The sequence below is a fragment of the Astyanax mexicanus genome, chromosome 19 (assembly GCF_023375975.1).
Source record: "Astyanax mexicanus isolate ESR-SI-001 chromosome 19, AstMex3_surface, whole genome shotgun sequence".
In the NCBI taxonomy this organism is placed as follows: Eukaryota; Metazoa; Chordata; class Actinopteri; order Characiformes; family Acestrorhamphidae; genus Astyanax; species Astyanax mexicanus.
The window spans coordinates 29,158,243-29,180,471 of NC_064426.1; the positions used below are offsets into that span (position 1 = coordinate 29,158,243).

General features: G+C 38.3%; 1 protein-coding gene across 4 annotated transcripts in view; it reads right to left on the minus strand.

Moving 5' to 3' along the window:
- Positions 1 to 404: 404 nt before the first annotated feature.
- rfx1a (regulatory factor X, 1a (influences HLA class II expression)) overlaps positions 405 to 22,229 on the minus strand; it is a 35,887-nt gene continuing 14,062 nt past the window's right edge. For 3 of the 4 annotated variants that reach the window (XM_022673715.2, XM_022673719.2, XM_022673724.2), the window contains 12 exons: positions 20,815 to 21,014; positions 19,776 to 19,895; positions 19,224 to 19,354; positions 17,195 to 17,313; positions 16,857 to 16,966; positions 13,851 to 14,002; positions 12,147 to 12,244; positions 9,071 to 9,220; positions 6,784 to 6,992; positions 5,849 to 6,002; positions 5,650 to 5,695; positions 405 to 3,326 (listed from right to left, as the gene is read on the minus strand). In XM_022673715.2, the coding sequence (XP_022529436.2) occupies positions 3,169 to 3,326; positions 5,650 to 5,695; positions 5,849 to 6,002; positions 6,784 to 6,992; positions 9,071 to 9,220; positions 12,147 to 12,244; positions 13,851 to 14,002; positions 16,857 to 16,966; positions 17,195 to 17,313; positions 19,224 to 19,354; positions 19,776 to 19,895; positions 20,815 to 21,014 (1,647 nt within the window). In that variant the 3' untranslated portion in view covers positions 405 to 3,168. Of the gene's footprint in view, positions 3,327 to 5,649; positions 5,696 to 5,778; positions 6,003 to 6,783; positions 6,993 to 9,070; positions 9,221 to 12,146; positions 12,245 to 13,850; positions 14,003 to 16,856; positions 16,967 to 17,194; positions 17,314 to 19,223; positions 19,355 to 19,775; positions 19,896 to 20,814; positions 21,015 to 22,229 lie in introns of all 4 variants that reach the window. The other variant, XM_022673721.2, reaches the window with a different exon arrangement.

Sequence of the window (22,229 nt, forward strand, 5' to 3'; positions counted from 1 at the left end):
CCACAGGGTCCCATAGTGCACTACTCCCCCTGCAAAACACACATTTCCCAGATCATGAAGGGACTCAGAATTAAAAGATGTAGCTAATGTTTGTGAAAGCCTGTGATGAGGTGCCGGAATTTTATATGGAATTATACTGAAGAAATGGGCACTAATTTGTTAGTTGTGTACCTAGGCTGTGCTAGGCTGTCTAGAAGAGATTATACCTGACCAAGCTAGGCTTTCTATTCAGTACTATGCACAGATTTGTTAGTGCTAACTAGCTAGCTGGCTAGTCAGTCCCAGACTGTATATTATATAATCACTGCATCATGTGAAACCCAAAAGAAAATAAGTGTAACTTCATAACTTCATTCATTCATTCACAAAGACAGAGCAGTAGACTTGTTTTTTGGACAAATTCACAATTTTAGAAATTCTTAATTTATTCATATCTTAAATTAAAAACATTTGAATTTCATTCGATTACTCCAAAGGCACAATCATTCTCGTGGTTCAGAAGATTTCATAAAACACTGCCACTCTGTTTTGTTTGTTTCACTTTTTTATCTTCTTTTTTTCCCCCCTTTGTTTTTCGTAAGAAACTGAAATGACCTTAAAAGGGTTAATTGTCTCCGTTATGAAAATGGCTATAGTACTGAAAGGCTTCTTCAGAAGGTTGTGTGATATGTCTTCATTCTTTTTTTTTTGTTTGTTTGTTTTTGTCTGTCTTTGTATCACTAGACTCTGAGGGAGCGAGCGAGAGAGAAAAAGAGTGATAGACAGAGAGAGAGAAAGAAAGAGAGAGAGAGAGAGAGAAAGAAGAATACATGCTGGTTTGTGTCACGTTGACGGGTCAACATCAGGGTGGCCAATGCTAGCTAGCTCCAGTGGCTCACAAAAAATGTTCACTCTAATAAATAATGCTGAACACAGCACAAAAAAAAAAAAAACGGAACGAGGAATGAACTGCAAGTATGAAATCCGTCAAACGATGGAGACGGACCAGAATTTACAGAAAACAGATTTCAATACATCAACACAGGAAAAGGATCAAATACCAAATGTGATCCAACGAAGGTAAAACCATTAGCTAAAGAAATAGCTTTTCATAAAAAATAGCTGTTTTTAAAACGTCCCTCCCGCTCTATATGGGTGCAAAGAGATTGAGTGTAGGCAGTTTTGGGAATTAAAGAGAAAGAGCATGGGTCAGAACCGAATACACAACAAACCATTACATGTGCACGAAACACTGCGAATCCATTCTATCACAGAGAACAGGATCACTTTGTTTGTCTGTATTAAAAAAAAAAATCTGCAGCGAAAAATTATGGAAAAGCTGGATGAAATTTGAGGAGCCACAGCAGAATGAAATGACAAACACAGTAATTCCCTAAAACAAAGGAACTACGGACAATACAAAACTAAGAAAAAATAAGGCAGTAGAGGAAAAATCCAATTTGAAAAGATACAAAACAAATGCTCCTAATGTCCCTAAAAAATATGATAGTTAAACAAAATTAAAGTGACTTTCCAGATGGGAAAAGTTGGATAAAATAAAGCTATGCCATATTTGGCCTGACACTCCAAAACAAAAAGAAGGAATACAGTACACAATTTTAAAAATAGAAGTGCAGAAAAATAAAATAAATAACATTAAAAAAAAACTGAAATATGGAAATACGGACAATGCAGAAAAAAATAAGGCAGAAGAGAATTTAAAAATAAATAAGGTGACTTTCCAGAGGGAAAAGGTTGGATGAAATCTGAGCCATTCCATGTTTGGCCTGACACTTCATAACAAAATGACAGAAATATTGTAATGTTAAAAAAAAAAAAAACGGACAACAAAAGTACAGAAAATGGAAGAAAAATAAGGCAGAAGAAAAAAAGTTGAAAACAAAATGAAAATAAAATCTGTGACACTCCAGAACAATACAGAACAAAACAATGAAAAAGTAGTATTGTCAAAAACAACTGAAAATGCTGAAATACAATATAAAAAAAAAAACAAAAAAAAAAACCAGAAAATTTTAGAAAAAATAAAATGGAAATACGGAAAATAAAGGAAAAATTAAGGCAAAAAATATTTAAAGTGACATGCCAGAGGAAAAAAAAATCATTCCTATTCTGATAAACAGCAGAAACTACTTCCTTCTCCCAAAAGGGGGCGGAGCACACAGTAGTAGTGTTGTTTTAATGAAGGTAAAGGGAAGTAGATCAAAGAAAATTGTGAGAAATGGATGCCTTTGAAAATATCCACCAACATAAACAACTATCAACACTTCTTGAGAACCACATACACACACATATATACACTTTCACTCACTCACTCACTTTCACTCACACGCACAAACACACATTTTTGCTAGCACACAAAGACACAAAAAGCACGCACATATGTTCACTCAGACTGATAAAATCAGAGCGGCAGGCCCCAGTGCACCCAAAAACACACTGACAACACACAGCGGGGCGGCCGCGAACGATACGTAAAACACACACACACACTGACACACACGCACGCACACTTATACACACACACTTGCAGCCAATCTACAGCCAGCCAGTCTCCCATGTGTAACAGTTTGGTCCCTCAATGGGCCACAGGAGTTTGACTGAAGTCCACAAAACCTCGTGGGGCCACTCAGCCCAGTGCTGTCCTTCAGAAAACCTCAGGATTCCAGTGTTTCCAGTGTTGATGTCGTCGTTTTTCCTGCCACAGCTCTGTGTGCCAGTGCCAAGAGGGCAATACAAAAGAGGCAGAGCATCTCTGCTGCTGCTGGACTGACTAGAACACACACAATTTCTCATGTTGTGTGTGTATCTGTGAGTGAGACAGGGTGTGTGCATGTGTGTGTGAGAGAGAGCTTGTGAAAGTGTTTGCATTAATACAGTTCAGGATTCTGATTAATTTCACATCAACTCGCCTTGTATCGACATATGTTTGTGCGTGTGTGTGTGTGTTGCTGGCAGGGGAAGTGTACCTTATGTGCTTCTGTTTCAGTGTGTGTGTGTTTATATATATGTATGTGCGTGTGTGAAAACAGTGGGCTTGTGTAGACTGCAGCATATTTTTCCATTACACTATGTGTGCACAAACAGTACACAGTATCAGTCTGATGTGAGAGTGAGTTGTGTGTGTGTGTGTAGTGAAATGTGTGTGTGCGTAGTGAAACGTGTGTGTTCTCAGTTCTCTGCGTTGCCCGTGCTGAACAGCACTCTCTGGTCGGTTCTGGCTAGCTTGGCCGGAGGTTCCAGAGACTCCTCCCCCAGAGGAGCATCAGCAGGCAGCACCAAATCTTGACACTCATCCTCACTCTCTTCTTCCTCCTCCTCTTCCTCTTCTGAGATGCACAAACACACAGGGAATAGCAAGAGTTAACACCAGCACAGATGGGACAGAAGTGTTTTAAAATATGTGGAATTTCTTATATATTAAGCACATTAATAAAATAAAGCCAAATTTGGCCTGACACTCCAACAGGAAATGAAGGAATTCAGAACACAATTATTTAAAGATAAATTAAGTGACTTTCCAGGAAAAGGTTGGAGGAAATTTGAGCCATTCCATGTTTGGCCTGACACTTCATAAAAAAAAAATCACAGAAATATTCTAATTCCATAAAAAAAATAAATCAGACAATAGAAATACAGAAAATGGAGAAAAAATAAGGCAGAACGAAAAAAATCCTGAATGAAAAATTGCTTAAATATAAATAAAGTGACTTTCCAGGGGGAAAAGGTTAGATCAAATCTGAGAGATTCCATGTTGGGCCTAACACTTCAAAATCACGGAAATATTGTATTTCCATGAAAAAAGATAAACGGACAATGGAAATACAGAAAATGGAGGAATAATAAGGCAGAACGGAAAAATCCAGATTGAAAAAATGTTGAAAAAAAGCTATTTGAAGATAAATAAAGTGACTTTTTGGCCTGACACTTCAAAATCACGAAAATATTATATTTCTGTAAAAAAAAAAAAAAAACGGACAACAGAAATACAGAAAATAAAGGACAAATATGGCAGAATGAAAAACATTCTGGATAAATATAAATAAAGTGACTTTCCAGAGGGAAAAGGCTGGAAGAAATCTGAGCCATTCCATGTTTGGCCTGACACTTTATAACAAAATCACGGAAATATTATAATACCGTGAAAAGAAGGAAATACAGAAATTGGAGGAAAAATTTGTCAGAAAAGAAAAAGTTCAAATCAAAATCAAAATGAAATCTATCCAGAACAAAACAATAGAAAAACTGTCAAAACAACAAACAAACAAACAAAAAAACATAAATACAATATTAAAAAAAAACAAAAAACACAGATTTCAGCACATCATTCTCAACAACATTTTTACGATTATGATTACGATTTTGAACTATGTATATAAGGCTAATGGCTAGATGCCAGAATTTCAGGGTGCTCTCGTGTGTATGTTACCTTCTGGCTCTCTCATTTAATTTAGGCTGTTATAGTCAGATCTGCTGGAAACATCAGCCAAACACTGATAAACAGAACTAATTCCATCTCTTTACCTTTCCTAGGTAATGACTTCCCACCTGCCTGACTGTCAGGATCTCGTTACCCGTCACAGACCAGCTTCCCGCCATTCAAATAACTGCCACCTGCCTCAGACTAGCTAATCTCCCTCCACCTGTATTAACATTATGCAAACATGCCTTTATCTTTACAAACTCTCCGCTAAGTGAGCTCAAATAGACTTCCTTTTGTGTGGTTTCTGAAACTGTATGCAAAACTGATTTCAGTAAATAAGGGCAAAAGTGCATCCACTCAAAGAACACAGCAGCACTACTGCTCACACCACCACTCACACCACCACAGCCTTTTTCAGGTAAGCGTGCACTAAAGCAGGGTGTGACAAGATACTAGCACTCGAAAGCAAGCTGAAGTAAAGTTTCCTGCACTCACTGACATGGGCCCTGTTTTGGTATCTGCTGCACATGAGCACTAGAAATTGCCCCTGAACTAATATTAATAAACATTAAAACAAAGTGAGAAATAAAAAAAAAACAAGGAGGTTTCTTACAGTGACACTGTACCTTAAAGGGTTAATAGGATTCAGTTATTTGAACAATGCACAATATGGAACTAGAATATACAGAACATTGGGAATATGCAGTAGAATATGCAGGAACAGGGTTGAGAAACACTGCTGTAACTTGACTTCTGTTCATTTGTAGTTCACAGTAAGACCACAGTAAGACCACATGTCCTGACAACATTAATTATAATGTGGAGTAACATGTTTAGGTTGCAAAGTCACCTTTACTTTGCTGTAACTAACAATTAACAGAATGCAGAAAAAAGGGATTATTTGTGATTAAAAGTAATTCCACAAATGTTGTTCTAGGACACTATAGGGTGGGCTTTGGTTCATATTAGCAAATGTGTCCCCCATAATATTAAACCCACTCCTACGCCCTTGCGCGTAGGCTATGGGGTAGGTTCAACGCAGAAGTACAAATTGGGCTTAAGAAGAAGCTAGGTGTGTGGGTTCACTGTGGACCTCTACCTCACTCAACCTCACTCTGCCTCCCTCAGCCTCTCTGTCTTCTATTACTTCACTCAACCTCAGCCCTGTTTCTTCACGTGAGCACAGTCTGCCCTACAGCATATTGTTTGAGAGAAAACGTAACCTTTACCTTTATCAGGATCCAGTGAATTCAGACTGCGGCCAAGGCTCGCAAACTAAAAGTAAAAAAGAAGAAGCAATAAGGTGTTTATTTACAAAATCAAAACTACAATAACTTTCTGTATGAGGTGGCACTCACCGTTCCCCACATCCAGAAAGCAAAATGACAAAGTGAGATTTCTCATTTCTTGCATTGTGCCCTCACGTACCTCTCCCATCACAGCGATGGGGGTTTCACCTTTCGCCTGGGCCACCCTGTGCTCTATAAGGTAGTACATGTACTCGTCGTACAGCAGACGGATCAGATGAAACGAGCCAAAACTCGCTGCACTGCGCAGTGTCAGATCTCTGATCACCATAGAGCTGCAAAGAGGGAAAAAACAGTATTAGTGTTTCATAGACTTCATTCATTCATTTATTCTTCTTAAAGAGCCACAAAATCCTAAACCATACTTTTCCCATGAATGTTTAAAATGTGTTCCTTTAAAGTAATGAAACATACCAGTCCTGCTTACATTTTTTCATAACCTTTAAAAAAGAGGGTTTTTTTATTGTGGTAAATTGTGCCTCTGCAGCGCCCTTACAGGTTCAGCTGTGCTATATACAGTGATGATGTGTTTGTGTACTTTGGTAAGCAGACACATCACAATATGCAGATCAAACAGTCAATAATACCGCCCCCTTGATGAACCCCTTGTCCAACCATCTGGGTCTTACTGCTATCAGGGGCACACTGCCAATCGCTTTCCCTCCTGCCCTGCCTCTAAACCCATACATCACCCAGTACCTTTTCCAGACTACCCCTCCCTTTTTTTAACCTGTTTTTAAATTCGAGTCTTGAGAAAAGTTTAAGTCGGATTCTTGGTGTGTTTTTAAAAGGCAAAAATGTTTACAGGTTTTGTTCTTATAATGATAGATCCCATCACTGAAGAAAACATGACAAATCTCTAATGATAAAACATTGTTGAATTGTTTAATGTTTTGAATGTATTAATTGTATTGTTTTAAATCATGTAATTCGGATATTGGTATCTTGGCTTTTGGTATTTTGGATTTCTAGTGTAAAAGGTTGTCTCCACCACATCCCAATGATGGACTTTTCTATTATATTTGCTGTAGAACCTGCTGAAGAATGGTGGCTCACCTGTAGAAGCTCCACCTGAGCAGAAAAAGTTTGGCGGCCTTGGGGAAGGCCGAGCTGGCCTGGTAGGGCTTTAGAACCTGCGAGACCACGCCGTCCAGCCAGGCTGCCCACTGCTCCAGAGAGTTCTGCTGCTGGAGGGTCAGCTTAAAGTCCTGCTCCAAGCGCTGCACCACCCGGTCCTCACATCTACACACCCAAGAAGCCTGTTCCTGAAGAGAGACAGAGGAGGGCAGCAATGCTAACTGATGTGGTCAGCACGACACAACCAAGTGGATGTGGTACAGTGGCTGGCAGATAACATCTGCCAATAAAACACACACCTCGCACTAATACTGAAAATACTGCACAAGCAGTTGATTATTACTGGCTTGATTATATACTTTGACAAAACCACGATAATTATAGATAACATCTTTACAGAAAGGTCTGGCTACATTACAGTAGGGGTGTGCCATATCGTATCGTATGTGATAATATCGCCAAAAAAATTTAATATCGTGAACGATGTTATACCCTGAAATATTGTGCCATATCACCCACCCCTAATTACCTAATTTAGCAAAAGAAATATTCACACTGTTCTAATTACCCATTATATATCTAGAGACAGAGACAGATTATATCTGTCCGGTATCATTTATTTTACTTTAATCCTGGATATTTGTAGATATTTTAAGTGCATTACTAGTATCATGGCATTCTGGATCATTGACATTGTTACAAATCTGATCAAATTCTTTTTTTTAAATATCTCAGTTAGCCATATCATATTGCATGCAATAATAAAATTCAAAATAATTTAAATAATAATTGTCATATCGCCAAAAGTATCGCTATCGTAAAAATACCATGAAATATCATGATATTATTTTAGAGCCATATCGCCCAGCCCTACATTACAGTTCATGCACAGTATTCAGACCATTAAATGCTGATGCTAATCAATCCCAGATGCCTCTAAGCCCAAAGAGGCCAACTCTAACATAAGGCTTCTGTTTTGCACAGTCCAGTTTTCAATGGTATTTGTAAATAATAATAATATAAAGTTTTTATTGTTGTGTATGAAAAAGATTTGCAAATGTAATCCCAAGTCTATGCGTCTATTTTTTTTAGTGTTGAATTACTGTTCTTGATGTAGAACCATCTGAGAGATAGGAGATCAAGGGTTTTCTCACTGAAATTCCTCCCGATTCCATGAGTAGTTTAATAATAATATGAAAATTTGTAAAGAGAAATTGCTAATCTTTTTTTTTTTTCTTTTCATATTTTTATACTGGTCCTAATTTCCTCAAAATCGTCAAGCCCTAGCTGTGAGACAGAGGCCCTGAGAAAACTGAGACATGGTGGGATACCACCTGCAGTGGCTGAAAAGTCCAGGAGGTCATCACTCTGTTTACAACAAACTTCTTGTGGTCATTAAGCTTTTTCACACTTTCCACCCACACGTGTGAGAAGACCACACGGTGACATTTCACTTGCACACAATACTATCTATAGATCTATAGATCTCTCTCTCCCTGCACACTACACATTTCTACCGTAACTTACAATCATTGATCGTATTACTAGATACAGTGGCTTGCAAAAGTATTCATACCCCTTGAACTTTTCCTTTTTTTTCACCTTACAGCCACACACTTTTTATTTTATTAAAATAAAAAAGTGTGTGGTTGTAAGGTCCTGTAAGTTTGAAGGGTTGAAGGGCCTGTAAGTTTAGGTGGACGGCCTTGTCTTTAGGCCGTAGGTTTACAGTTGTGCCATACTCTTTCCATTTCAGGATAATGGAGTGCTCTGTGAAATGTGCAAAGCTTGGGAAATCTTTTTATAGCATAAGCTTGCTTTAAACTTCTCCACAACCTTATTCCTGACCTGTCTGGTGTGTTATTCGGACTTCATGATGCTGTTAGCTATCCAAAATTCTCTTAACCAACCTCTGAGGTTGTCACTGAGCAGCTGTATTTGTACTGAGATTAGATTACACACAGGTGGACATTTTTTGTGATTAACAGTCATCAGCCAACTTCTGAATGCAATTAGTTACACTTAGAGAATAAGTTTGCACACCACACTTTTCTGTTTTTTTTATTTGTAAAAAATGTTTTGTGTCATACATAATTGTCTTTCCTCTTCACAACTGTATACCACATTGTGATGGTCTTTCACATTCAATTACAATGCAAATATATATTAATGTTTGTGGTTGTAATGTGACAAAATATGGAAAAGTTCAAGGGGAATTAATACTTTTGCAAGCCACTGTATGAAAACACTCAGCACTCAGACAGACCTGCACGTTAGCGAAGTCAACTCTGTTGAGGTCGCTGAGCATCTGGTTGATCTGTGCGGTGTTCTGCAGCACAGCGCGGGCGGCCTGAGCCAGATGGTTTAGGGAGGTGTACCTGCGGAGGGTCTGCGCAAAGGCATTCGCACTCGTCACCTGCACACAACCACATTATCATCAGCATCCCAACCTTCAAACCATAAATATTCAAAGTAATATTAAGTCATAACAAAAAAGATTGCCAGTGCACCACAAATCCCCCCTTCTTTTTTCCATTTTCCTTGTCTTTACTTGTATTTACTTCAGTTTTGGTCTTTTTACACCCTGTTTTGGATGTTCCTATTCCCATCATCAGTACTGTGGAAAACGGTGAACATAACATTATTTTGGTAGTCAACTAATCTAATGATTATTTGTTTGTCAACGATTATTTCTACCATGTCCTCCATCTTTAAAAACAATAGAAACAGCTGAACATGAGATTTAAAAGGCATTTGGATGTCTAAACAGGAAAGTACTGATATTTTGTCGTCATTAAATATGTAACTTTTAGAGACACAAACTATGTTAAATTTTAACCTGTGCAAGTGAGACTTTTTATTTTTTTAATAGTTTTTATAGGGCTGTCAATGTCAAAGCATTAACGCACGCAATTTCCGTAATTTGGAATCAGTAATGCGTTATTATTGTCTTATTGTCGCTAATTAATTACATCACCAAGTTTGACCCCCAAAATCTGCCCGGCCCCACCCAACAGGTGCGCACTAGGGGTGGGCGATATGGCCCTAAAATAATATCACGATATTTCAGGGAAATATCGCGATAACGATATTTTTGACGATATAACAAAGATATTTTATTAATTTCAAAAAAACAGTATTGCAGAAAAAAAATTATGTCTAAGCTTTATTTAGTATAAATGCATTTCACACTTACATATTACTTTTTTTTTGCCTTTTCAAGACTCTAATGTAACAAATATCACAAACTCCTTAAAAAAAATTGCATGATTTAAACTTTTACCTGCAACAAATTATACAAAAATATTCTAAAGCTTCAAAGTCAACAGAAGAACAAATATAAACTAAACATACAGATGACAAATATATATATATATATATATATATATATATATATATATATATATATATATATATATATATATGCAAGAAATTTTGAACATTTAACTCCACGGATATAGGGAATTATCATGTGATCTGTTTGATTTTCAGACGCTTTGGGTTGAGTGAGGAGTCGACTCACTGAGTGAATCTATTCACAAGTCAATGATCCGTGATTCAAAACATTGTTTACAAGCTCAAGCGTTGATAGCCGCAGAGCCACGGAGAAACTCAGACAGTGGATTAAACTTAAACGCGAGTTTCTGACTGAAATAAGGACTCTAAAGTTAAAACGTGGAGGAAACAGAAGCGCACATTATTGTTTAACAATATATCTAACCGCACAGCGATGACTCTGCAGTTTTTAGAAACGGTAGGATTACGAATTTCACATCGCTGAAGTAATATGTCCACTATTTTTCATTACTTGCTCGGTACCTTTGTGTTTGGCTGCGTTTGGTAAAGCCTTTCTTCTCAACAGTTTAAATTGGCATCATATCCTAAACAAATCATATCCTATAGCTAAACAAAATGCGATAATTCAGTAATTTATTTCCAGCGTTTGCTCTTTCTGTCATAGGGAGTGTATATTTCCAAAGCTGTGGCGATGTTGTGCTGAATCAGCGTAGACTTGTCTGCTTGGAGTAGCGTTACTCACACTGGCCACTGCAGTCACTCCGCGACTTTTTTGGCTTTCCTCGTACTGAACTGGGTGTTTCTGTTTTGATATTATGCGCTTCGGACATACCTTACATATTACAGTGTGTATCAGATATTTTGTCACCAAATCACTGCCACACTACTTAACTGGCTCTCCTATTCCGAACGGGCTTCTCCACAGCAGAGCCGCTTTCTGACATACTTGTTGCTGTGTCCAAACGCCCCACGTAATGAACGTACGCCACACGCGTAACTGTATGACGTACATACGTAAACAACGCAGAATACCGCTAATATCGCGATATTTATTTTTTTGTACCGTTTTAAAAATTATACCGGTATTATCGTGAACGATACGGTATAGTACACCCCTAGTGCGCACACACAGACAACACAATACATTTTCTGTTCTGTGTTAAAGCAGCTTCACACTGCACAGATATATGCACTGGAACACAGAACCTTCTTACTGTATTTATTTTCTTGCTCCCGCTACACACGCTACAGTAGTGATCCACACATTTAGCAAACAAGTCTCTTAAAAAGAGAGTCTACACATTACTGAATACTGGGTAACTGCACAGAGCATGTGGAATAATCATTTTAAATTGGGCGGGTGTGATGTGGTCTCCTTTCAGAGCGGATGAATCCGATTCCAGGTTATGGTTATTCAGAGATAGATAGAGAGCGCATTCAGTCAGAAACTTCACTTCTTAGTTTCTTTGGTTTTACTATAGCTGAATAAGTTACTGAGTACTGAGTTTCCCATTCTGAAGTCTCCATTGCTCCACCAGCCACTGGCGTTCAGTAAAACTGAGCCAGATCCTCTTTTAGAAGCTGTACATGTGATGTAGGTACGTAAAGACGTGTGACGTGGCCAGAAAAACTCACACGAAAAGCATCCAGACACCCCAGTTTTTAGAATAAATATATTAGTCTTAGCAGGGATGGTTGTTTCAGCACACTGGTATCATTAAACACAATAATTTATCCCTTCTCCACTTAGAAATGCTTCTGCTTTCAGTTTAGAAATAAAATAATACGGCCTGCAACTTTAAATATCCACTATAAAAATGTGCGTCTTAGGAAGAACAAGTGCGATTCTTCGCAGTTAATCACAGAATATTTTTGTGATTAATCTGATTGCATTTTTTTATTGATTGACACTTTTTTATACATGTATATAAATGATACACACATGGGTTAAAACAATACAATTACAATTAGAAGTGTGTTTAGCATTTTATCTAGGAAAAACTGTTACAGGAACCAAAAGGCCATAAAAGCTCAGCAGTTCTGACCTTGATGCGGACCATCTCCTCAGGAATGTTCATCATGGCGTTAGTGAGCCAGCTCTCCAAACTCTTGGCAAAGTTACGGATGGCTTGAGTTAAGGCACCTGCAGAGAGACAAGAGGGTGTATTAATAGCATCCCGCATATATGGACATGCCAGAAGTTATGGGACAGCAGTATATAAATTGATTATAAAGTGTTATATTTGGGAATGGCTTGGAAACATCTAAAGTTGTATAATTTGTGAGGTGTTCTTATTTTTTGGGTGAGGTTGAAGATTGGTCAGCTTGCTCATGACAAGGAAACGCAACTTTTCAGAGTTTGAGAGAGGTTTAATAGTGGGTGCCAGATGGATGAGACATATGGGAAGCTTCAAATTGCAGCCATGCACCATTCTACAATCAATACTATATTGCCAAAAGTATTCGCTCCCACATTAAAATGATTGAACTCAGAGTCCATTCACTTCCACGACCAAAGGTGTATAATATAATCAAGCACCTATGCATGCAGACTGCTTCTACAAACACTATTGAAAGAAGGGGTCGCTCTCAGGAGCTCAATAAACTCCAGCCTTGCTCTCTCTGGGTGGGTAAATGGCAATATTTCCCTTACATCAGTCCAAAGGGTGATGTCATTTAGCACAAGACGTCTGTAAGCATATGTATCGGAACCGAGTCGCTGTGTGCTTTCCTCCGAGTTCCACTGACTTCACATGTATCGGAGGAGGCATGTGCTTATTTTCACCCTCCTGGTGTTGGGTATTACTAGTGATAGGGAAAGTCCTAATGCAACACCTGTGCAACAAGTTGTGAAATTTTACTACTCACTCCTAAATATTCCACAGCCAACTGTCAGGGATGATATACTGTAAGCAGATGCTGAGAAGCATAGAGCAAATAAGTCACCAACTTTCTGCAGAGTCCATCACTACAGACCTCCAAACTTCATATAGCTTCAAATCAGCTCAAGAACAGTAGAAAGTAAAGAGCTTTATGGAATGGGTTTCCATGGCCGAGCAGCTCCATCCAAGACTACAATACCAAATGCAATAAAGTCATGCAGATACTTTTGGCAATATTGTGTAGTGTAGCTTGAAATCCTAATTTTTGTGACCGGCACCATAAAGCTAGAATTGTCCGTGCCAACATGAAACATTGCAAATGTATTGGAACATGATACTAGTTTGGATCCAATGATCCATTTGGCATGTTATTATACAGTCCTCTCCAAAAGTACTGGAACAATGAGACCAATCCCTATTTCGTTTTGTAGATTGAAAACTTTGGGGTTTGTCATTCTAAATGAATATGATACAAAAGATCAACATTTTAGCTTCTATTTTTTTTAGGTATTTACATCTGGATCTAATTCACAGTTCAGAAGATAGCAACTTTTGTCTAATACTTTTAAAGGAGACTGTACATTGATAGAATTGTACTAGATAATTGTGGCGACTAAATACTCAGCTTATATACATGTCTGATTCAGTTCAGCACTCACTGTAGTAGTTACCATATTTAGCACACATGTTTCTCAGGGAAAGTACCAGGCTGTGCCGGTGCGAGTTGTGTAGTTTTGCAGCAGGACGCTGTGTTATTAGAGTAGTTTATGCCCTTTAGTTTCAGTTCACAGTTTCAGTGGCTTTGCCTCGAGCGCTGCCCCGGGGGGGAAGTGTGTGTTTTTTCCTGCAGAGCTGAGTGTAACTCACTGGGTATGGGTCTCAGTACGTCTGGTATGAGGATCTCCACCAGGCCCTGGTACAGCGTGTTGTCGCAGTCCCGGCTCCAGAGCAGCGCTGGGTCGTATTTACACAGCAGCACCAGGCACGACTTGGGCAGCCGCTTCTCTGACTCATCGTGACTGAAACACAGAGGAACAAAAAAAAAATATTTGCACAAATGTCCCTCCAGAAGCCACACGATCTCTTATCTTACGTTCTCCTACGGCTTCTCATAAGTCTCCTAATAGTGGACTCCCACGTCCTGCTTAAATGAGTCTCCCACTGCTAATCTACAAGATGGTGGTAGATAACTGTAACTAACGTAGACGTGTCTGCGTGTTTCCCACCCAACATTAGAGCCCCGGAGAAGATTGTGACTCATATTGAAAAAATGAATAAAATAAAAAAATCCTGTAACACTTTACAATAAGTGTCGCAATTAACAACAGTATTACAACAAGTGAACACGTTATTAAATGGTTAAGTAATGTCTCAACTAATAATTTAAGATTTTAAATTATTTACCCGCACTGAGACACTTTATCACTTTCCATGTTACTGATATCCAAGCACAATCATCATGCTGCTATAGCAATTCGCACTTTGGACTCCATGTTGCTGCTACTTGCCTACTCCTTTAAATTATTCTGTATATTTATCCTATCTACTTTAATATTGAGTTTTTTATTCTATTTTATTTAGTCTTTATATTTATCTATTTTAAAATTGCTCTTTGATCAAGGTCTTTTTATTATTATTATTTTTTACACATATATATTTTTAACTGAACATAGAACTGAACATAACATACATTCTGCCCACCCCCAGACCTGCTTCAATCAATCCTAACATATTTACAGTCCATACATTTAACAAAGGCCATCTTAAATATCACATCACTCCATCATACCATAAACAATTAAGGGACATATACACAATTGGGCAAATCTATGTGCCCAACTTCTCTATATAGGTCAGAAACCCTTGCCATATTGTGTACATTTTTTAAGAGATCCTTGAAGAGAGTATCTAATCTTTTCCAACTTGAGGTGTTGTACAACTTCATTTATCCACTAAAATTGCTCTTTGGGTGTAAACTGAAACGTGAGAATGCCATTTCGTTCCACCTCATGTACCACATGTGATGTGAAATGACAATAAAATCTCTTGAATCCTTGAATAATTAACTCACAAATGTGTGTTAATTAGTGTCAATAAAAAAAATCACATATTCTATAGTAAGTAAGTACTGTTAATTAATGTACTCTTATTGTACATTGTTACCAAAAATAGTTGCAACATGACTGAGCTTATGCAACATTGAGAATAATGTATATTATCAGGTTTATTTAAATAATTTTATCTTGATTGTAGATCTCTTAAATAAAACATGCAGCCATACTTGCCATACATACAGTTTCGCTAATGTCACAAATTAACAGAAATTTAAACTAGAACTAGAGTGCAGTTCCTGTGGCGACTGTGGTTGCAGTGCTGGTTTGTGGGTAGTTGCTATGGTGTTGCTAAGTGGTTGTTAGATGTTGTAATAAAATATACCACTTTAAATAATAAATTTTCCTGATTACTTTCACTTACACACCATTTTACTTACTTTCTTAATCTTTGACAGTGTTGTGTAAACTAAGATTTTTCAAATTGATGTTTCATTTCATGATGTCTCTTAATATTAAACTCCTTAATTACAGCAACTTTTAGACTCATTTGCCCTTTTTCTGCGCTAAAACTGCGCACTCTCTCCGCTTTTAGACTCTTTGGCCCCTTTTTCTTTTGCGCTAAAAATGCGCACCCTCTCCGCTTTTAGACTTCTTGCCCGTTTTTCTACGCTAGAAACGCGCACCCTCTCCGCTTTTAGACTCTTTGGCAGTTTTTTTTTGCGCTAGAAATGCGCACCCTCTCTGCTTTTAGACTCTTTGGCCCGTTTCTGCGCTAGAAATGCGCACTCTCTCCGCTTTTAGACTCTTTGGCCCGTTTCTGACACCTAGCTTTCAAACTTTGAATCTCACATAATAAAAACCAACTTTCACTCTATTTCTTAAATACCTCACGTATGGACACCCCTGGTATAGAGCATCGGCTGATGTGAGGTACCTAAACTTTGAAACTGAAACTATAATAAACAGTAGACAGTACAGTAGTGGATGGTAATGATTGTGACCCACTGTGTCTGGTTTGATTAGTCCACGTGTACAGACAAGCAACAAAAATCACATCCACATTTAATGTAGAAGGCCACACACACATCTCACAGGTCAGTGAAGATTTCTTTATCTTCCATAGGAAATGGCTTGGTTAGCTTCTAGCCTAGCATCTGGTTAGCCTAGTGTTGGCTTTTAGTAGCTTTCACAGTCAAATGATGAGTCTACAACTTTTACATTTCATGGAGGTTTTGGATTTTTACATCAAGTTTACAGCTGTCTATTTAAAAAGAAGACACAACAGTGTTTGAGGTTCACTTCCAGTATATTGTTGAAATTACTAAAATGATTTGAAGTGTTTTTTGTAATATCATCAAGATTGTTATTGCAAAAATACCCTAAAATATTGTGTTATTATTTTAGGGACATATCGTTCACGCATATGAGTCACACACATATTGTAAGATACAGTTGCAAAAGTATGTGAACCCTTTGGGATTACTTGGATTTTTGCATAAATTGGTCATTAAATGTTTGGTTAAGGTTATTGCTGCTAAAGGAGAGTCAACCAGTAATTTAATCCAAAGGTTAACATACTTTTTACACCCTGCACTGTGATGTTAACATTTAATTTTTTGTGTGGTATTAGTTTAAGCAGACTGTGTTTATCTATTGGTGTGCCTTAGAAAAAGATCAGGACACAAGCAATGACCAATTTACGCAGAAATCCAAGTAATCCCAAAGGGTTCACATACTTTTTCTTGTAACTGTAAATAGATAACGTGACAGGCCTATTTCAGGCAATTCCTTGAGTGCGCAAAAAGAGCAGCATACTCACACTGCCAGCGTGGCTGTGTCTCCAGCCTGGCTCTCGCTGAACCTCCAGAAGGTTTTCCACAGTGTCTCCACCAGCGTGAACTGCAGGTTCACCATCACGTCCAGAATAGCCTGGGGGGAACACGGAGAGCAGCCCACTAACACTCCATATAACACTCAGCTTTCAAGCCAATCCAGTCAAAGCCATTGAAGAAATGAAAGCCCCAGAGACTATAGCAGTGAAGACTGCAGCTGAGCAACAAATGCTGCGTGTCCCCCTGGCCTGTTCAGATACTCAGCCTGCCAGCCAGGCAGACGGGTAGATGGAGAGTGTGGTGGATAGACAGTGTGGTGGATTACCTCGCAGTGCTCTCTGTAGAGCAGTTGAAAGCTCTTAATATGCTCCAGCTCGATACCTTCTGGCAAAGGTTTCCCCTGCAGGTCGATATCGGGGAACTCTGGGAGGGCACGGGACGCGTCTGCAAAAACAGCAACAGGATGTTACAGAAACAGCCAATCTGGAATCGACTAAAAACCCTCATTAATAAAGCTTTGCTGATCGCCAGCCAAAAGGTGCAGTTTTTCAGTCTTGGCATGGTATAGTCAGTAACTGACAGTCAAGTTAGAAAACACTTTCACAATTCCCTTTCACCCCTTGGCCCTACTCCTTACCCTACTCCTCTGTTTTGCACGTGCATGCAGAGGGGTAGGGGGTCCTGATTCTTGTTAGGCTGGCGGGGTAGGGGGAAGGGATATTAAGAAACCCACAAATGTAAATATTTTCCTTTTTAAAAGTGACGATTAGCACTATATTACCATAGTTTTATTTGTAGTTTCAATGCTTTTGGCCAAATTCTTCATAACAAGGATAATAAAAGATCACTAGTAGTTAGTAGCAGACAGCAGAGGCTGCAGCATTTAAGGCAGAATGGAAAAATAAAATAGCTGATTTCAGCTTCCTATCACTGAGGAATTAAGTTAAGGACAATAATAATTAATTTCTACAGCATCTCCCCCCCCTTTCTGAAGACATACAATGCCCTAAAATTACCTAGTTAATGAGCATCAGCTAGGTTACTGAACTTTAGTGTTTCTGATAATGTATTTGGTGATTGAAGGGTTGTCCCAGGTTTAGCAGGAGGAACTCTGTTCCAGGGGGAAGGGTTACTCTCGAAAACAAGGGGTAGGGTAGGGGTAAGTGGTAGGGCCAAGGGGTAAAATGGGATTGGGCCTTACTTAGCTACACTATTTGTCCAAATGTTTGTGGATACCCCTTCCAATGATTACATTCAGCTACTTTTAGTTGCACTTATACACGTAGACACATATCTCTCTGTAGAGAAGTTTTATAGAAGTGTAATGCCATTTAAAGGACTCTCTGAAACAGATAAACATGAACCTTTTGGAACCAAGACTAAGGTCGGGACAGGTGTGGGCTAGTGGGGTATAAAGCCCACCAGCAATGAGCTGTGGATCAATGGAACTGTGTTCTCTGTAAAGGTGAAAGATGGAATGGCATCCAATATTTCCGGGATTAATCAGGGATTTAAGGATGAGCATAGGTGGTGATCATTTAACATCCTGGCATCACATATTGCCTAAATTCGCACCTTGTATCTATGATAACTGCATTTTCGATTATTATACAAAATATCATTTCACAGACCTCAATCTTACCCATTGTGTCTACTTAGGCCGAATCCCAACTCACACCTTGTCTCTACCACTCAGCCGTACCCCTATTTTTTGCACATTCACACACTTGCATTGAGTTTTTTCAGAGGTACACTCCAAAACTGGAGCTATGAGAATCACTGGTACAAGCGACCAAAGAAACAAACACATTTAAGTATTTTCCTTGTTTAAAAATTACAATTACCACTATAAAGCCATAGTTTAATGTGTACTTTCTATGTTTTATGGCCCTTTTCTTCATAAAAAGCATAAAAAAATCACTAGTACTTAGTCCACCTTAAATGGTGCAAAAGGGGGAAAAGGCTGCATCATTTAAGGTCAAATAATAAATAACCTGCCCCCTAAAGTTAACTAGTTATACAGCAGCTAGGTTGCTCAACTTATGCACTCCACTGCTATAGCTATATCTGTATCTGTATCTGGTGCTTGAAGAGTTGTCCTAATTTTTAGGGGGAGGATTTCACCCCTTCCCCTTGTTACACTCGAAAACAAGGGGTAGGGCCATTGTGAAGAAAGACCATTAACATGAACAAAACATCAACAAAACAAATGATACATGTGGCGTAAAATGCTCTGGAAATAATTTAATTCAGTTTTTTTTATTTGATCATTACAGGCCTATTTACAAAAGAATTTTCCAATCAAAGAGTTTACAAGGACCCTCCAAACACACCGTGACTGCAGCCGTACTTACCCAGAAACTGCTGGTACTGCTGCACCTGAGCACTGATGTCTGAAAGGCCTGATCCCTGTTGCTGCTGCTGCTGTCCTGCTCCTGACGACATCCCATTAGTCATTCCCTCCACTTTCTGCACCGGCTTCAACCTATAGGGTACGAACATTCACAGTCAGGGTGACTTAAAGACTATGAAACTATAAAGATACCAGCCTTTTTTGTTTTTACACATGTAGTGTAAAGCTAAATATATATATATATATACGTATATATATATATATATATATATATATATATATATTTTTTTTTTTTTTTTTTTTTTTAGAATATTTCCTGCCCTGGTAAAACATTACCTTACTAAGAATTCAGCCAAGTTTTTTGTACTGTTAACGAATAGGATATAGTCTGATACGACTGATCTGGACATTTGTGTTCACACATGAAGCTCCTCTGAGTGATGTTTGAAAAAAGTGTGGGTTCCAATGAATATGTAAAAAAGGCTGTACAGGTTTTAGGAAACAGAAAACCAGTGTCTGAGAGACAGAATAAGACAGAGAGACAGACACCTACCTCTGCTTCTGTGAGAAGGGCTGCTGTCTCATGGCCAGATGCTGTTGGTCTTCCATCAGCCGGAGCAGAGAGGAGCCGGCTTTAATCCTCAGCCCATAGTAGTGGTATTTAGAGTTCCCTCTGAAACAGACAGACACAGAGACATCTTCATTACGGATGCAACAAACAGTCGTTTGGAAATACGTGAGAAGACAGAACAGAACAGTGAATCATTTATTTTAAGTCTTATTGCAGTGTTTTTTCAGCAGTGGAAGCAGTCCACAATCGAAGTCTTGTTTTCTGCATATCAGAGCACTGCTGTATAAAATGTACCTCTGTTACATGTGTGCATTCTGTTGTAAGGTATGAGCTGTACAGGGCTAGGATAGTAGCTACCTTAGCCGTAGCATTTATTTGGTTAGCAAACGGCAGGGAGTCTTTCTCTGTGTAAATTTCACTCACATGTGAGTGACTTGGGCAGCACTACTGAAATACATTCATGATTAGAATAGAACTATGGACTGAAATTTAAGGCTACAATTACACTGGTGAGGTAGGTGTGTGACTTGAATAACACTGCTGAAGTAAATTTGTGATTAGGGTAGCACTGCTGAGGTAAATGTATTGTTCACTTTGTTGGTTTATTGTGCAATAAATATTTCTCCTTTTACCTATTTTTATTGGGGTCTAAAAAGATGCTGCTTAATTTATGTAATGGTGGAAAGTAAGTTAGCAAAGTAAGTTTAAAAACAAAGGGGAAAAGCATGTATGGTATTTTATATTCATTATATATATTATAGTCTTCTGCAAAATTCTTTATTTTCTGTAGTTTCAGCCATAAATGTAGTAATTTTAAACTGTCAGTCATAAAAATAATAAATTAATCTTACTTTAAACATTAAAGAAATGTGTCATCTTTATACCTAATGAACACCAGCTCATCATTTACTAGCTTATCTGTTCACAGTAACAGACATTTTAAGCAAGGATATAAAATGTTTGCATATACTGTGTGTGCATATACTGCTTTTGCATGTCCTGTGTGTGTGTCCTCACTCACCGGGTGCCCAGGCGCCGCGTCTTCAGGCCCATGAAGACGGAGCGGATGAGCTTGCCGAAGGATGCAGCGTTAACCGGCTCCAGCTTTTGCTCCTGGCAGTGCAGCAGGTAGTGGCAGTAGAGGGTGGAGCGCGGCAGACTCACACCCTCCGCTGTCTCATAATTATCCAACAACCACTGTACCTGAGGGCCAGAGGACAGCTGCAGGGATGAGACAAACACAGCCACACACACACATTTATACAGCGGGTTCAGGAACAGTCCGACACAAATAAGCACACAGTAAAAAAGAAGGCAAAGGCCACACGGGCATAGAGAATATACAGCGCTGAAAAAAAATTAAGAGACCACTTCTGTTTCTGAATCAGTTTCCCTGATTTTGCTATATATAGGTACATGTTAAATTAAATTAACATTGTTGTTTTATTCTATAAACTACTAACAAAATTACACCCAAATTCCAAATAAAAATATCGTCATTTAAAGCATTTATTTGTAGAAAATGAGAAATGTCTGGAAAAAAATGCAGAGCAAATAATGCAAAGAAAACAAGTTTATATTCATGAACAATTTAAGACTACATAAATTAATATTTGGTGAAATAACCCTGGTTTCTAATCACAGTTTTCATGCATCCTGGCATGTTCTCCTCCACCAGTCTTACACACTGCTTTTGAATAACTTTATGCCACTCCTGGCCCAAAAATTCAAGCAGTTCAGTTTGGTTTGATGGCTTGCGATCATCCATCTTCCTCTTGATTATATTCCAGAGGTTTTCAATTCGGTAAAATCAAAGAAACTCATCAATTTTAGTGGTCTCTTATTTTCTTCCAGAGCTGTATATGCACACACTTTTTTCTGTGCACCAGTTATGCATATTCGAGTGTAAGGTGGCTGTCACACAAACAAATGTATCTCCAAAGTGGAAACTCTGCTCTCAATCACATGATGTGTCCCTCTCAAATTGTGTTAAAGGAGAAATCTGGTGTGAAATGAACTTGGAGTGTAGTAAAACATGATTTTGCCTACAAAGTTTACTCAAATGCCCCACCTCCATTTGCCCCAGCAATTTGAAATACAGCGCTTTTAGAAAATGCTCCCAACAGGCTTTCAATGCTAGTGATAGGGGCATAGCATTGCTTATGCAAATTCTTTTTTTATTTTATTTTTTTACTCCTTTAACAAGCTCAATGTATGTCCACACTTCATTGGTAGAATTCAGAGGGGTCCTGAAATTTAAAATAAGATCTTGAAAAACACTGTTTATACACACAGCACCTTGAAATTAAGTCACAATATACTTAATATGCATTACACATATATATACATTTGTTTGTATTTTTATCTGTATCATTCTATCGTATCCTTCTTTTGTAATGTATGTTACAAAAACTTTACATCTATCTATCTATCTAT